General features: G+C 37.0%; 1 protein-coding gene across 9 annotated transcripts in view; it reads left to right on the top strand.

Moving 5' to 3' along the window:
• The window catches only part of CASK (peripheral plasma membrane protein CASK), a 322,381-nt gene that overhangs the window by 118,418 nt on the left and 186,272 nt on the right, over nucleotides 1-17,691 (top strand). For all 9 annotated transcript variants that reach the window (XM_086977513.1, XM_086977510.1, XM_086977511.1 and 6 more), the window contains 2 exons: nucleotides 4,007-4,131; nucleotides 14,899-15,039. In XM_086977513.1, coding sequence (XP_086833639.1) covers nucleotides 4,007-4,131; nucleotides 14,899-15,039 — 266 coding nt within the window. The remainder of the gene's footprint in view (nucleotides 1-4,006; nucleotides 4,132-14,898; nucleotides 15,040-17,691) is intronic.

Below are 17,691 nucleotides of genomic sequence, written 5' to 3' on the forward strand. Positions count from 1 at the left end.
ATTAATATAATGAGTATGATGATGGCTTTGTTTTCATTGTTTGTATATGGCGCCACTAGCATGATATCACAAACGAAAAGTTTATACCAACTACATCTCACTAAGAGCATTGCTATTAATGGGATGGCACGCGTTGCTACTTGTATTTAGTAGATGAATTAAGTAAACTAATCCGATATTACCTTTACATCTTAGGCTAGACAAAGTGGTCAATGTCATGTTTTTAAGTTTATGCAGTTCTCTTATATCTTCGTTACCTAGCTTTACATAAACATTAGCTATGCTATTGGAAGATTATTTCTAAATCTCGTTCTTAACATTCTGTCCGCACGTCTTTGGAGTAGTAACAGGACTCGATTTTCTTCCTTTTCTGCACTGCTGAGAAACTTAGCAGCTAAGCTTATTCCTCTGGTTCACCGATTCTACTGACAATAAACAAAAAAAAAAAAGACACTAAGCCTATGAGATAAAAAAACGAGGGTCTTGCGCTTAATGCTGGATCCATTGTTTGCCAAATAGTCGTTTAAAAACGAAAGATGGCACAAAATAGCAAATGTCCATCTTATGTCATTTGTTAGTTGTTTACCAGTGCCATTTCAAAAGGCAAAGCGCAAAGTGAAGACTGTAAAATCAAACTGGACTAATAGATTTTTTAGATAAGTTTTGTAGTGGAAAAACACATGTTTTTCCAGAAAAACACTGTGTTACTATTCAAGATAAGCTTTTACGGGCCAACGTAGATATATAAAGATTAATAACCCAATAGTGTTTTTGAATGTCCAAAAAAATTCTAAAGAAGCATCGTTTTCTTTACTGTAATCTCCCATTTTTACTTTCCACTGAGCATATTTAAGCTGTAAGAAACGTATGCAGGTTATCTGCTGCAGAATGAGCGTCCGATAGGTTTTCTTCTTCTTCTTCTTCTTCTTCATACAAAGTACTTATCTGTTTTTGATTGCAAGTAAAGCTTATCTTAAAGTGAAGTTTTAAACTCCTTACTTTTAAGATCGATGCTTTCTTCCGCTTTCCTTATTTGTCTGAGTAACGGGTCGATATCACTATACGTACAAATGTTCCAAATGCTACCACACCTCCTCAATATCTTAATATTAAGATATTGTCCCGCTCATGATTTTTCCAGTTCGACTTCTACGCGAGTTCGTACAATTGTCTAACCGCAACATCGTCTCTAAAGATAAACTGACCATTTTTTATAAAAGGCATATATTCTGTTTCTTGCGCGCTTAATATAATGTCATCTAAATTTAGCGACCCGTTGTAGACTATCGCACATGGTTGACATTTTTTAATATGAATGCACATAATTAGATTAAAGGTAATGTTAGAAAATTTCATTTCAATGAAATTTACCGAAAAAAAATCCTGAGAAAATTAGGAAACTTGCTAACTGAAACACTAATAAATCATTGGTCTTGTCGACTGCTATAGATAGGTTCCGCGCTTATGCTAATACATGATTAGCGGTATTGGTTACTAACACCTAGAGTGACAAGAAACAAAAGAAAACCTTCAGATAATCATATACGTGTTAATTAATACGACCAAACGGAAAAGCCATGTACAAATTATAATATATTGTATAAATTATTTAAGGAGTACAGGTTCTAGAGAGAGCACTAGAAGCATGTTTTGATCCTGCATCCCTAACAAATGGCTTTTTCTATAAAAAGAATTGCTATAGAAATATCACTTACACGAGCGCCTGCAACGAATGGACAATCCGGCGAATTCCGTTAACTGACAACGTCCTAATCAATCTACGTCAATCGTCATAAATCTCTCGTTGATCTCTCTGATGCGTCAAGCTCTTGTATCTCAACAGGGCTAGATTTGCAGTTCCGCTGATATGCAACAAGTATCATATTTAAACAAGAAAGTCTTGTAAATAGCCTAGTGAGACCACCAGTCACTTTGGCAGTTTCAAGGAGTTTCTAATCATAAGTATTCACACTTCTCGTAAGCTGCATAATAGAATAGATACTTTACCTAAAGTGTTGTTAAGTTCAAATCAGATCTTTTAAGAATTGATAGAGCTCAGTAAAACGACTGTTGTTTTTTCATAAAGACTATAATGAGTCGGGTCATTTTTTGCCGCGAAACACCGACAGTTTGTGAAAATTACATCACAAATTCTATATTATTAATCCAGAAAAGACGACTACGACTAAATCAGACACAGACTAGGCATATATGAAATAAAAATGGTTTTGCGCTTGGTTTTTCAGCTTTTAGATGTACTCAATACTTTACGCTATGGTCGGGGGCCTAGGAGTATTTGCAATATGGTAAAACATGACCTTCAGTATATTAGGTATTCGGTAATGTTTCATTAAATTGAAAATAAGGTACGTAGCAGCTTAGAGATAATGTTCGCTGCGCTCATTTCCGACGCAATTGATTTTTTGCCAGCAGGTGGAAAATTATACATCTCTTTTACGCAGATACTTCTGCACCTTCAGCTACAATAGAAATTTTCGGGGTAATCACTGTTCAAAAAGTGTGAAAATTTCAAGTCCAATGAATTCGAAATTTCGTTATTAGACTTCTTATGATTACTTATCATTAATAGTAACTGGTTTGAAAAGAGGACATAACGAGAAGGCCTTTTCTATGCTTGAATGTCCTTATATTTTTAGTTGGAAAAGTGGTTATCTCACAGTAACAGGTTCTCCTGAGTAATGCCTGCTCTGTAATTTTGACATCATAATATTCAAGATAGAAATTGTCGCTAATAATAATAAAAAATAAAAACTAACCAGAGATGAACACGATAAGTAATATATTTAGCACTTATGTTGGAAAGGAAAGCGGAAAGAATGGATGCATAGTTATACAGAAAATATGATGTTCATCTCTAAACTGAATCTTAAAAAAGTTTTTAATTTTTATAATAGATTGCAATATAAATTGTTTCAAGCGTAACTCTATAATAGGCATTATATGGTCTTTAACATAAAACCTCGCAGACTATTTTACGAGGTTCCAATTTTTTATGAAGTTAGAGTGTAATTTAGCACTTGCTATATTTCGTGCCAGTTTCTGCTAAGAGAGAGGGCAGATTCCTCAGTATACCGCCGTCGTACCGAACGGTGTGATGTGAATAGGGACATGAAAACCTTTCGTAGCTCAATTCGATCCTAAGGACGTATTTGCATTTCGAGGCAACTGTCCTAACTGAAAATAGCACTGACATAATCAATACGTAACGGGTGCCGCATTTTACAACATAAAAATCTCATTTTAGAATAGATAATAAAAAGTAAAATGTAGCAACAGCGTATAAGGAAAGGAACAGACATTTCGCTGAGACCGGTCTCAAGAAAATGATCGAAAACAGAAAAAATTGTGAAAACTAAGTAAGCTACTTAAGTAGTATAAAGACCTAAGATAATGTTTTTTTTTACTTAAAAAAAAGTAAACGAAGCTAGCACACTACTTAGGTTATTTTAAGAAATTATATTAGCTGTTATGTGATTGTTTAATAATTTCAAAAACAAGGAGGAATGCAGCAGACCAATTTCAAGCTGAAATGTTGTATATGACGCCGTGTATGTGGCCGATGTAAAATCGAATTTGACAGCATCAGTTATGTTAGAAGGTTTTCAGTGCATAAAAAAGTGCTTTTGATTGAGCGTCGTCATCAATTCAATCGGTCATATTTTCCCTAATACTCTAATATGGCGGGGCGAGCACAGCCTCGAAGAATTATAGGTGTAGGCACCTGCTAAAACAGATAAAAAACAAGAAAAAAATAACTACGCACAATTAAAAAAAAAAAGGAGATTCGTCCGTCACACATAATAAAAAGATACTTTTGTCTGACTGATAGAATGTGTTTAAGGCTTTGGTGGGTTATAAATTGTGTGTGTATTTCCCGTCATCCGCACATATCTTTTAAAAAAGTATGAAATTGACGAAAATAGAGGTATTGCTTTCTACATTATTTTTACAAAACGTTTGATTAAATGGATGCTTTATGTTTAAGGTATACGGCCGTGCAGTTATTGGAACATCCGTGGATCCGACAAAGAGACACCCATGCACCTTCAGAGCATCTACACGCTACTGTAGAGCAGCTATACCGATTCAACACCTGCCGTAAGCTTAAAGGTGTGCCTCTTTTTTTCATACCATTTACTCAGTTCCTATTCATTAACATCAGGCGTATGAGTTTGCTAAACTTTAACAAGCCAACAGGACCATGTGGCTACCGCTCGAAATTATTATTAACATAAGTCGAATTTTCATTAAGTAAGGCCCATTGTCTTTCGTCGAACAAGGACCAACAATGAAGATCGTTTGAGCTGATACAGTTGGCACAAACAAGGTCTTTTCGTCACGTAACTTTATATGTAATTGATCGTTATTTGCGTGTTGTTTTTAATTTATCTCGAGAATGGCACGGTGCACGAAAGAGTGCGTAAAAAGGAGATGATTTGTCTGCAAGCTCGATGCGCCTATACTGGTAAACTTACGATATTTATTTTAGTATTAGTGTTGCCGAAGTCTCGATGCAACTTATTCTTCGTGGAGGAAAGATTTGGAATATTTCTCCTTCAGCGAATTTTCTAATTCTAAATTAAAAAATGCTCTTCCAACTTTCTCTTTAAAGTTAATGTTTTGGACTTTTGATTAGAATTAATTTTTTTGTATTTATAGCCAATGCTTATTTAGAAATACGCCGGAGCGTATTTAGTGGTGGTTGCAACGGTTGCATTCGATAGTTTTCTTTACGGCTAACCAAAGATAAACAGCAAATCATATGGAAATGCTTTGATTAACTAATTATTACCTTTTCATATATATACACCTCAGATTAAATTATGTTTGATAATTCACTCTGGTCGATATCTTAACGCCAAAATGACAATTTCTTCATCATTTTATAAAATCTTCAAAAATATTAAGCATTTCAATTATAGTCTGCCTTGTGGGATGGAAAAAGTAAGTTCTTGTAAATTAAGTCCAAATAATCAAAGCAGGTAATATATATTAGTCACTTAGTAACCTACCTGTTGCAATTGAAGATAGGAGACAATTATCGTCAAGCATAACTCGAAAATTACTTGCAGTAAAAATCTTATTATCGCATGTTGATCTCACGTCCCAGTTATTAGTAGTCTATAGATGGTAACTCGCAGAGACATCTAGCGAATTTAGATAAAGTAAATGTTGTCCTCCTTGGATGAAATTAATTAATGCGCATCTCATCCGGTACACGTAACGAACAGCGTAGCGTAACATCACTTCCAAGTAAAGGACATTTTATAAAATTTGACTCTAGATTTCTAGACCGATAGATACAATGATGTTCTCCTATCTCGGTCTTTGTCAATTGACAGTTTCTATAAATCGCTCATACGTATAGAGAAATGCTCATAGGCCGCTAAGTCAGTATTGGTTTGGTAGTGAAAAGTTGTATTTGTCTCATTGTAGAAATTTTATCACACAGCCTATCAGGGCCACGGTAGACATTATCGTTACGGTAACCTTCTTACATATTTGACCAGAGAATGAACCTCGTAGCATTAATACGCCGCTCAATATGAACCAGGTAGACGATCTGGGGGACTAGTATTGAACAATGAATATGGCACCTCTCCTTCAATGCACGCATTTGTGCAAGTAGTGATCTCTTTGAAAGAAATTCTAATACCGAGACGGTTTTTTACCAACTACTAAAAACTCGATACTCTATTAGAAGAAACGTAAACTTGAATATTTCATTTCCTATTGATACACGTCGTATGTTATAGGCAGCTAAATACAAAAAGGTGTAACCTTTATATTTGACATGTTTGAATCTATAAGCGATAAGTTGCACATATTTGCCATTTGAAAAATAGACTTAATATGCAGGCTTTCCGCGCCAGTAAAAAAAAAAACCTAACAACAAGTGTCTTTTACGCGTCATCTTTTCTGAGATCCGAGATGTGACCCGTTCGATTTTTCGGATAGCTCTATCATCTATATATACCAAATGGTGTAACTTCCAAGGAACAATACAAGGTTTGGTTTGAATCAGAACAGGGTCACCATGTGTGAGTCCTACTAGTACTTTTTAACTCGCCTTGACTTTATAACATATCCGTCAACAGGCTGTCTCGAAAGTACAATATTACTGACGAAGGTTGCGTAGTTGTTCCGCAAAATTGATGATAAGCGATGAGTTGATAAGTAAGTTGATGCTAAAGGTACACAGAAACATTGCTAACAACTTACCGTTAGCATATCGGTTTAGTATATCAGCGTCCAATGCTAAATATCATATTTAGCTAGAGTATATAACTAAATTCTTATAAAAATGGGCCCTCTACAGTTATTTCTCAGTCTCATTATACTGCAACATATTTGTAAATTATATAATAAAAATAACTTCTTTCATACAACAAAGAAGCTATTTTCTATACTGAACGATTCGCCTGCTAAGCACATGCATCATGCTATGTCATTTGTCCATACCATTATGGAAAGATAACGAAACTAGCCGTTTGTTTTTTACTTTAAGCATAAGTACTTAATTGATGTTCCGCCTTGAATCAAAGAATATGTTGACCCCTAGTTTTTTTTTACTAACAATATACTAATGATATTAATGTTGCTATATGAACAGAAATTCAGGCCATTTGTATAACAGTGAAAAAAAAAAACTCACAAAGACGCAACTGCATTTCCTGGTAAATTTCGGTGATGGTATCTTGATTTCTGCCATCTATGTTGTGTTTTATTAAGAAAACCCTCCGAAGATCATAACGTTATAGGCATTAAGTCAGTGGCCGCATCGTAAAAAAAGTAAGTATTGTGTGAGTTTCCTGGAGTGAACCTCTGGCTCCATCAGTCCCTTATACATTGTAGAAGCTCCATAGATTTGTAGCTCTTCAATTATCCATTCGATGCCGATCATATATATATATATGTATATATGGTAGTCTAGAACCGTATTTTTGGTGTGATATTTTGACCATAACAAGTTCTTACTTACTTAACTTAGAAGGGTTTTAATATAAAACGATAAATTCCGATGCCCTACATAGCACATTGTGTAATAACGTAAACAAGAAATTCGTTATCGATTGTTAACAATTGAAGAAACTCCTTTCGGGTTCTTTTTCAATGTTTGCTAGCAAATGAGCTGCAATAACAGCGAATCGCGTCAACAATGATCCACTCACGCAGAATTACAACCTTTTCTTACCACCTTTAGCGCAGTCTATAGAACAAAACTATCGCAAAGGTCACATGCCTATACTTAATAATTTTATCTAACATGTAAATTGCAAGTATTTGAGGCCATATCATCCGTCCGAGGACCTCGTCTTGTCTGTCATGTTCCTATAAGTAATCGGCTCCCTAGGATTGCGCTCATGGGTTGTGATTTAATCGTTTTTATTGACACTCCCATATAGCGCTCGTTCGCGTACTTTGTTCACCAGTAGTAACTTGTGTTGGTCCATGTCAATATATCAACGTAGTGGATTAGTATTCACTGTATCATTAATCCACGCTCCCCCTTTAGCTACTTGCTGTGAGCCTATAGTAAGTGTATACACACATGTCTTTTCCACCGCAGTACGGCTTACTGAAACTGTGCTTTCTATCGCGTTCTGTACCTTTTTTTTTTCTACCATAGCACCGTCCTTCAACTCGGCCTTCTTGGTTCTCTGCTTTTGCTGCCATGCTGTTTCCAGCTGTTGGTAGCATCGCTGAGTCGTTGCAATTCCCGCTACAGACACGACTGCTATTCTGGATGGGGGGGCGTTTCTGTTGTTGCTAATAGTTTGCATGTTCCATTTGCTCCCGTGGCCTTCCACGACGAGGGTCTTGTCTATGAATGCTTCCGACTGTCTCCCATTTTCCTTCGTTTCTACTTTCTTAGAGTTTAGCCGAAGCCGATCTGTATCTTGTGGTTGGCTCGATCGGTTGGCCATGTAGAGACTGCGCGAATTTGGAAGCACACCACTATTAATAGCGCCCCAGGTTGAACGTTTCTTTAAGTGCGTATGTGGGCATGCTCACGCGTAGCTCGTCTCGAGATACTAAAGCAAGATATTTTCTGTATGTGTAATTTGGCTGCAATAAATAAGGCCGGGGGAGTACATTTGTTAACTATGTAAGACACGTATGAAAGACATTCAACCCTTTGCTCTCAGCCACATTGGACACAACGGCAGCAAAGGCTGACCTTTTCCTAATAAACTTTTGTTGACTACTGTTATTGTTGATTAAATACTAGGCTTTCTCGTACCTATTAAGATATAGCCGTGAATAGATAATGGTCCACCCAGTTTAAGAGTAATGTGTTGAATAGCATATTTGTTGTTCCTCTCTATGAAAATTGTTTAGTACAGGAAGACCAGCAGGCTCTGCAAATCTAAGTGCAATAGATAACAGCCTGTACCTGGCATAGACCAGGGAAAGACATCGTTTTTCTTTAGGTGGGTGTTCACAAACGATGACAAGTGCAAAGCCAATTAATGATTTATCGGCAGTTCAGTGAAATTAATTATGCCTACAAAACCGACTGTTTAAGGTTAAATTTGATTTCCACGCTAGTGAAATGAACGAACAACCACAGTGTCCCCCAACGGATCTGCAAGTGATATCCAATGATTCTTCCCTATTTTCTCCGATACTTCAACCCTTTAAATGCACTTGGTGTCCTTTTTGCAAAAGCGCTGATGTAGAAAGGCCTCGGAGTTCGCAGAATTATAAGAATCCAGTTTGGTAGAATTCGATTCGAATTTTTATATATATTGTTTAAAACCAATAGGGTTGTTTATATTTTAAGGTACCCTTAGCACAATTAGATTATTAAATCTGCGTCCATTCGAATGATATCCAATCATTAATATATTTTTCGAATTCTTATAAGTAAATTTGGTGTCCATAGTGATGTGAACCCTCATTCAGAGTTCCCAGAACAAATTTATGTTCCGAACCCCTAGACTTATCCGTGCCGGCTAAGATCTACTTCATCAAACCTACAAATTCGGACCGAGTAATATTTTCTATAACGCACGGTCTGAAAACTCTTAACTTCGAAAGTCGCTTTACAAAAAAAAAAACGCGACTTTTTTAAATGCTCGTTCGGATTTCATAAATGAAAGCCGATTTGTATCATCAGCAGGTATTCGTAAGTCGTTAGTATATTTCATTTACGAGGCCCAATATGTATTATGTTAACTCTGAATGTACTTGTTCTATGTAACAGATAAACCCCAAATGCATGCACTACCTTTTATTCCACCCCTTATGCATCATTGGGGTTTCAAAAGAATGAGAGTCGGCTTCTGCTAAGTTTAGGTCAAACCACCAAAAAAAGATTTTGTTTTAGCGTCGCAGTTGATTATCCACAATAACGCAGTAGATAATCTATAATAAATAATAATATCCACTAATAGTCAGAAAAAACAATGCCACCTGCAGCGTCAGCATATACATCTGGGTTCGATACATTTTGACGGATCAAGTAACCGGTATTTATAATAGTAATATATTTCTTTGCTAGCAACTTAGGTGAAATGTCTTAGCATAAGAACTCCCGTTAACTATCTTGTCTCATGAAACCATTAACTAAAGGTGGGTTCAAATGAGCACAGAAATCGTTTGAAAGAAATCACTGAACCTTAGCTAGGAATAACGGGCTGGGACTGCTTTGCTGTGAGTCACTTGCTTTAGGGATTCCCGGGAGTCGGACATGACTCGAGTTAAACTTGTTTTCGTTAAACACGCTCTGTAAAAAAAAACAGCTTTTGATGTCAGTGAATAAGCCCAAGTAAACGGGCTTTTTTGGAACACGGGTTCCGTCTCTGCATGATAAAATAATCGTGAATATTTTTGTCCCTTGAACGATAATCAGCGTAATCTATGGAAGGAGAACATAAGAAGGGAGCATAAAAAATGTTCACTTTTATGATTAATTATTTTATCAGTTGGGATGACTTTGTATATTTTCATGGCGCCCATATTTACTGGAACAAAAGGGGACTGCTCGGTGCAATATTAAAGTGCTACAATATATGACGTGCTACCTAAAGCAAAGACTGTTTCAGCCGATGATGAGCCGGTTGCTATAAGTGTACAATGGCTACTCGATTTATAGTAAAACATGGTTCTTTGCATTGTTTGAATGTATCAAACATTCTTTGAGCGTCTAGCGACCGCTTGACAAAATTAGAAATCTAGCTCACCAAAATTAAGCCTTTTTATGTATTTTTTTATATGTTCAACGTTTCGGGTTGTCAATAGTTAATTTCATAATGTAATTCAACATTTTCTTAATACAGACAGTGCTAGTCGAAACTAGCTAGGTAGGGTAACAATGGGTCGAAATAGGTAAAATAGGGATTGTGGATAATAAGATATCACGCTATAAGTACTCGAAAACAATATGTCTTATACGCGGTTGTCCTCTGGAGTGTTCGACTTACTGGCCAGTCTAAAGCAAGGCCGGCTTTTACGTCTAACTAAAACAATGATACAAATATTTCTATTTACCAACTATGTAGACCAGGACATAAGTCTCCTATGCGACTGCACTCCACTGATCTAGCAGCATTCGTAATTTTCCAGGTTTTTGATCGAGACTCGACTTGAATATAAAAGCCGTACATTCCTCTTAGTAGATACAAGTTCACCCAATACCATTGCTTGAAAATGTACCCTTTTTCATTCACACAAGGTTCGACCAGTCAGTGATGCCAGATTTAGCTGGCACGCACAAATTATTGAAATATCGACTTATATTGTAACGGCTTAATACGCGTAGCCTTGGTACTAGAGCATAAAAAACTATATTAAATCTAACTCAACAATTCCGCAAACCTAGCATGATTCTACTAATCTTACCAACAAGCCTTACTGCATGACTTACCTAGATGCAAGTTAAGTTCCTTCTCTTCTAAGAACTGTCGATGTGGCTGAAGAAAAAAACAGCAAGTAAAAGTAATACGATATCAAATAAATCGAAAACACTCTAGTACACGTATTCGCTGCCTGCAGTCGCAAGCCGACAAAGGATAATAGTTGAGGTTTAAAGAAAAAAACAGTGATACTTATTTTCAAAAGAGTAACTCAGACTATGGTTTATTGATAAGGACAATTTTGCTTCCGAAGACCTGACAAAGAGCTGAAGAATGAAGCTTACATTCAGTAGAGCGCTAGTTGTATTCATTAACTTCTAGTTTCGAGTTTTAAGAAGAATACAAATATCACTACAACCACTACTCGCTTCAGTAGACTTGACTAGACTAGAATTTAGCTAAATATATAAAACCGCAAAAACTCAACTTTTTCCAAAAATCATCACTCTTGCTAAGGAAAACTTGTGTAATGGTGAGTCATTTTTTTAAATACGTTTTTTAATAAAACTGAATATTAAAAAATAAAACTGAAATCGCAAGCGCTAGCTTTGCATAGCTAGTATACGTAAAACAGACATCGTCTATGTGTCTCAAGTAATAGCTTTACGTTCTTCCATTTTTCTACCTACTATAAGAAACATATGACGGCTGGAGCGAGGGAGCACCTTGCCACTGCAAACGAAAACCTAAGTTCAGATGTTTCACCCAAAATGATAGACACTTACTTGGTTCTTTTAAAGCGTAATAATCTCAAAGACTCAGTCTTTTCTATACCGTCCACTTATTTTTTTCAAATGTTTAAAAGTGAATATAGGGTAAAGGTTTTGTTCAAAGTGCTTTTGGTATGCCCTATAACTTTGCTTCTTGCAATTAAGGCGATACGTAAGTTCATGTACCTTTGCTATATTATATCACTTGCGTATAAAGGTGCGCCGTGCGTAGAAAATGTCAGGACTGTTTCTAACTGAGCAGATATGTCTGCCAGCATCTCTAACCATTTAGCTGCACGATCTAGAATTATCACCGCCCATTAACAGCGAAGAAAAAAGATGTACGTTTATGGCTATTTTTGTACGGTGTAAAAAGGACAATATATTCTATTGCTCATAAAAAAATTTCCTATGATTTAACGAATGCCTCGTGCGCGTCTCACGGGTAGGTAGTCATTTATGTGCTATTTAAAAGTTTACATATTCATAACTACGTAAAAATTGATAGGTGTCAATGTAAGCGATTACAGGAAGTCTCCCACCTGACAATACGCATTTTCAGACGCGAGACGCAGAAAGTACAATCTATTGCTTAGAGGAGTTTGTATGCTGGAACCGTCTCAAAACCAGCTTTAACAATGTCTCTAATTTTTTGCGTGTAGACTTAGCTAAACGAGAGAAGGGATTATCTAACAATATGTACAAAAGACTACCCATATGCCCTAATAATAACGGAGAATAAAATGGCTTTTTAGGCAAGGTTCTTAGTAGCGGTTTCGAATTTTTGAAACATTCAGAGATGTAAGTGCCTCTTAAATTGGATTTTCAGAAAAATCGAATTGTTTCGCTTCTTACCATAAGCTGCTGAAATACGGTGTTTTGTTCCAGAAAAGGGTAAAGAATTTCTGGAGAATATTAATAGTGTTCACAATGCTTGCCAAGTTCATTTATCTTACGCCCCTATTATCCACACGAAATTTAACTACTATTCGTTAACTATTCGTAACCTTGTGATAGTTGAATGCATAGCGGATTCAAAATACCACGAAAAAAATGGAACAATGAAATACATTGTATAGGTTAGTACAGTGATCAGACTATTTCATAGGAATATCTGAAAGTCGATAAAAGGTAATGGAACTACTAATCGGATCGCAAAAGCATTACACTAAAATAACGCAGCAATGTAATAGAATGACTCCAACAATTTACACAAACTGAGTGACAGGAAAATGACTGCAGATTATTTGCGAAAAATATCTATGAATAAATGACAGAGCTGATACATTCGATCGGTACTGGCTGGGGCTTTTAAACCCCAACCGCGTCCAAGGTAGCAGTTATGTATTACTCTCTAGGCCGCTATACTGCAACAGCACCCTTGTCAAAGATTTAACGTCTTGGGAACACCTCCTTATCAGTAACTGCCTTGACTGCCGTGCGCTGTCACCGCAGTGCTACAATGATCCCGGCACCCTTGAACCTCAGTCTGTTTTCGTAGACGTACCATAACCCTTCCTGAAGTCTGTACGGTCAGGACCTGACGGTACACGCTTGTGTGCTCCCCGTACGGCATTTGACTAAGCTCTTTTATTCCTTATCTCCTTCTGTAGGCACTAGTCCTTAGGCGCTAAACTCGCTTCCACCGCCTGCTTAAGCGCCCCACGCTACATAGACTACGGCTACCAGTACCTATTGTTTCCACTAGCCTAACCTAGCTGTGCCGCCAACCTGGTCAACGGGGTCCGCGTTTCCTTCGTCGTTCCCGATCCTTGATAATCCAGAAAAAAATCGGGTGGCCGGTTCCGAAGTCTCAATATTACGTCCTGCAATGTCTTTCACCAGTGTTTGCATCAGACGGCTGATTTTCACCAGGAAACAGAGTTTATCTCCTAGTTCGGTCGCGTAACATCGGCGAAGTAAATCCAGTCTTCAGGCGGAAGTTCATACCTTCTCAATAATGTGCATAAAGCGTTAAATCTGCTGCTTGATCGAGAACTTCGTGGCTACCACCAAATTTTGCCCCTAATTAAAAAATGACAATGCATTGGCAGCGGCAAAGGCTTTTATACACTAATTACGTCCGAATCAGCAGTTAGTGATTATCAGTTAGTATTATTACATTACGTATACATATACATCCTGATGCCGAAGAAGACAGACACCGGAATGAAAATGTTTGTATGTTCCGACTGGGTTACCTTTCTCGCATGTATTTGTTCATTAACTACTCGCTTTGAGATTTTCACGCAGTTTAAACCGTTCTTAGGCCATATGCTAATTTTTTTTTTGACGCAATTGAAAAATGACGCAATATTAATATATCTAGATTCATTGAAGTTTGAACAAGAAGAGAATACATCTTTTAACTGTTTCTTTAGAGACTATTTGTCTGAGTTTATCGATATAAAAAATGGATCAAAAATCCTTGTACATTACACGCCATGCGCGTTGACAAAATAAAAAAAGCCCATAATGTATGAATCGGGATACCAATATCATGAAACATCATCTTGCGCTCTATTTTAAAGTGTGTGGTTATTTTGAATTATTTACTGCTCGAAAGCCACGTGGAGACTGGCAACAATCCAAAAACGCCGACTTCGGGTATACTTCGTTGACTTTCAACGCGAAGAGGCTAGACAATTTCTAATCTTTGCTTTTATATCTCCGTCCGAGTAGACGGACCTTCATTTTGCATTATGTTGAGTTTGTGGTTTTGTTCAATATCAAAAACAGAGCATGAAATCATGGCCATTGTAAGTAGCCTGCCAAAGCATATCATAATTTATATTAAGCTCCCTGTATGTATAAGCTTATTCTATAACGAGATAGAAGAGATTAAATTGTATTATTTTTAGTAGAAAAATATCATAACTGTTCCACTTCATTATAATGAATATGTAAAATACTAGAGGCACTATAAACGTGCAGACACTACAAATAAATACGAGGCCGAAGTTGATCGACAGTTAAAAGGACCTTTAGTTCAGAACGATGTAAGTTTTTATTTAAAAAAAAAAAGAAGCCAAGGTGACGTTAAGAATACTCTAACTGCACGAAGTTTCTTTAAAACGTAATATCAGTTTGTTGCTAATTTTCAAACTGTTTTTGCCCTTCACGTCTCTCTGCTAAACAGGTTCTGCTAGACTTCTAGAATACTCTTTTGATGTCTAATCCAAATTTCACGGGGCCTTTTGTTTCCACATCAAATAGTGGCCCTGATGTGTCCCTAGGGAGTTCTAAGGACAAAGTAATGGTTTGTGAACTGTAATTCGTTCTTGACTGTGCATTATAATTTACAGGTCTGGTCCTATCGGCGGTCTCTTCTGAGAAATGGCTGACGCTTTCGCTCTGTGTATCTTCTCCGATCAATGATAATAACAACGACGTGGACTTAGAGCAAACGACAGCAAACCATCGCTTAGAGGAATTTTTGAGTAATCGTAAGTCTCTACTCAGTTTTTATGTTCAAATAAACAGTTCGAGTGAACATGGTGTGTTAGACAGGCAGGTTTAAGTGAGAATCGTTGGTAACATACGCTTTCGGCGACAGACAGGAAGGCAATTACGTTACAAAGATATACAATTTCCTCTTTACGGCGATCAATTTTGCTTATTCCAGGAAAACGGCACATTTCAAAATTTTCATGTTTAGTCGTAGGTATAACAAAAGGTTTGTCATTTAAAACCCGCCACTTAATTTTGAATTTACGTGCGGCTTTCTCCCAGATAGTCATCTCATTAACTGAAATATACTAGCATTAAAATTCAATCAATTGATCATATTTTATAAGCTTACGTATTCAAACTTTACGTTTGACGTTTAACACAAATGTATCCTTATCACGTGCAGTTGTCGGAGCTTCGGATAAAAGTGGTATTTAGACAAATAGAGTAAGGCTGCATGTAGTGTCCCCAAGTCCAGTCATCCCGCAGAAACAGATTTCAGTTAGTCTGTTTAGCCGTCAACCTCGCTATACATCGAGGCGAAACGTATTCCTAACAATGTTACCATCAAGCAAATAGCAACCGAGTGTCACTGAGCGACAGGTTCATCAAGATAGGTCGATTGAAAGTTGAAAAGACATATTTTCATAAGTGTCGCATGTACCAATAAGGCCATTGCTTCTAAACGTATTTATTAAACATAGGTTCCACTCACTTTAATCACATATAATATGGCACGTAATTCACAAATCACTTCTAAAGATACACTTTTAATTGACAAATAATTGTTTAAAAAGTCTATGAGGCCAAGGGATACTGGTACATGCAAATAGTGTCGCTGTTTTTTAGGAACACTTTGAAGATGAACTTCGTGTTTGAATACGTAAGCATATAAAATATGATCAATTGATTGAAAAACGCCTTGTTGCAACATCACAGCCGTGGAATGGATGCATAGCGCGCCAATATATATCGAAGTTTGAATGTTGAAATGGTGAAGAGCCGAATACATCGTAGGTCGTAACATAAAGCATATACATGCACCTCCCTAGTAGCTCGAATGGCCCAAGCAAATGAAAGATGTACAACAAGCGTATACTGTATATAATTATATCATTATCAACTTGCTACACAATTACACAGCTAGTTGCTTAGAGCGTCTTACCTGTTAAAACAGGTTTAATTTTTACATCGTGGCCGACAAAGCAATGATAATGTTAACACTTAACATCCACTTGTATGATCAATTTGTACTTCTCTAATATTGTTCTATATTTTCCGTTAATCGTTTAAATAGTGTTGGGTTATAGTGCCTATGTTGTGCAGTTGATGGAAAGTCCAAACCCCCCTCTTTTTTTTCTGTCTGGATCTAGCTGCTTCGGTCGGTCAGTCAGTCAGTCAGTCAGTCGCTCATTCTACTCCCAGTGTTCTCACAAAGATCCCTGATACCATAGCGGCGGCAGTAATAGGCAGGTGACATTGTTTGTTGCCAGGCTCCGCTGAAAGGAATTGGAAATCGAACAACTGCCGATCCCCTTTTTCTCCTATACATCTTCTATCCGGCTGAAAACCAAGGCCGTCACTCGTCACCCTGTTTTTGCGGAGGATTCAGCCCAAGAACTCGACATGTTCTCTCTATTAGTAGGAACAAAACAGCCGAGCAGATGAGTTCTTGGTACTTCGTTGGTTCATTTAATACCGCTTACCGTAGCCGTCCCAACTGCGATCTAGGTAGAAGAGCAGAAATGTCCTTTAAGATGTCCTTAAAAATGTCCTAAAAGAGGAACAATAAAATAGGCTTTTCCAAATGAATTGGAATTTAATTGATGTCATCGGGCCTACTTAAAGACAGGGGGCAATAATCGGAATTTACAGTGCGACGTATATTGGCAACGCTTGCCTACCTATTGGTCCTTATTATTGTGAAGTAGAAAATAGTCCAAAATATCAAAATGCTTAAAGAAATCGGATTGTTTTTCTGTCTTAAGGCATAATTGGCTTCGGTAAAGTTTATCAATGATCGCAATTACATTTAACCTAAGCTGTCATAGCACAACAAGTCCGAAATTAGCAAGCAGTCCTTCCAGTGCTCTGCGTTCTTTCAGACATATGCACTGCAAAATGCTTTTGGCCTGTGAATCAATAAATTCATTCCTTTAAAAGAGAGTGTTCTACTGAAATGTAGTTACCACTGAAATTCTCACACAATCAAGTCAAAAATATTCCGAGCCCTTAACTACTGGTACCAAATAAAGCTTCAGTCTGTACACATGTAAAAGTTTCCTTTTCGAACATTGCGGTTATATAATTCGAATTAATTGGGCTCAAAAGCTGTTTCTGATCAGTATAAACGATCATGTAACTCGAATCTTTGTCTATTTTATGGATCTGCAAAGCTAAGGTTCCTCATAGGCATCTCATCAGACTAATATTATAATAAAAGATTAGAGAAGTAACTCGATGATTGGTATCTAATTTGGGAATTGTTTTTGGGATCTCACTTTGGCATTACTGTTGACTTAATATTAACGACGTTATGCAGTGATCGCCCCCACTATCTTCCCGCGTCAACAACATGGGCCTGTCTTAAGAAAAAGTGTTGAAATTCACTGTACGATTCAGGCCTGTATATGGGCTCCATATATATA

This window comes from Varroa destructor, unplaced genomic scaffold, assembly GCF_002443255.2.
Source record: "Varroa destructor unplaced genomic scaffold, Vdes_3.0 BEIS01000001.1, whole genome shotgun sequence".
NCBI classification, from domain to species: domain Eukaryota; kingdom Metazoa; phylum Arthropoda; class Arachnida; order Mesostigmata; family Varroidae; genus Varroa; species Varroa destructor.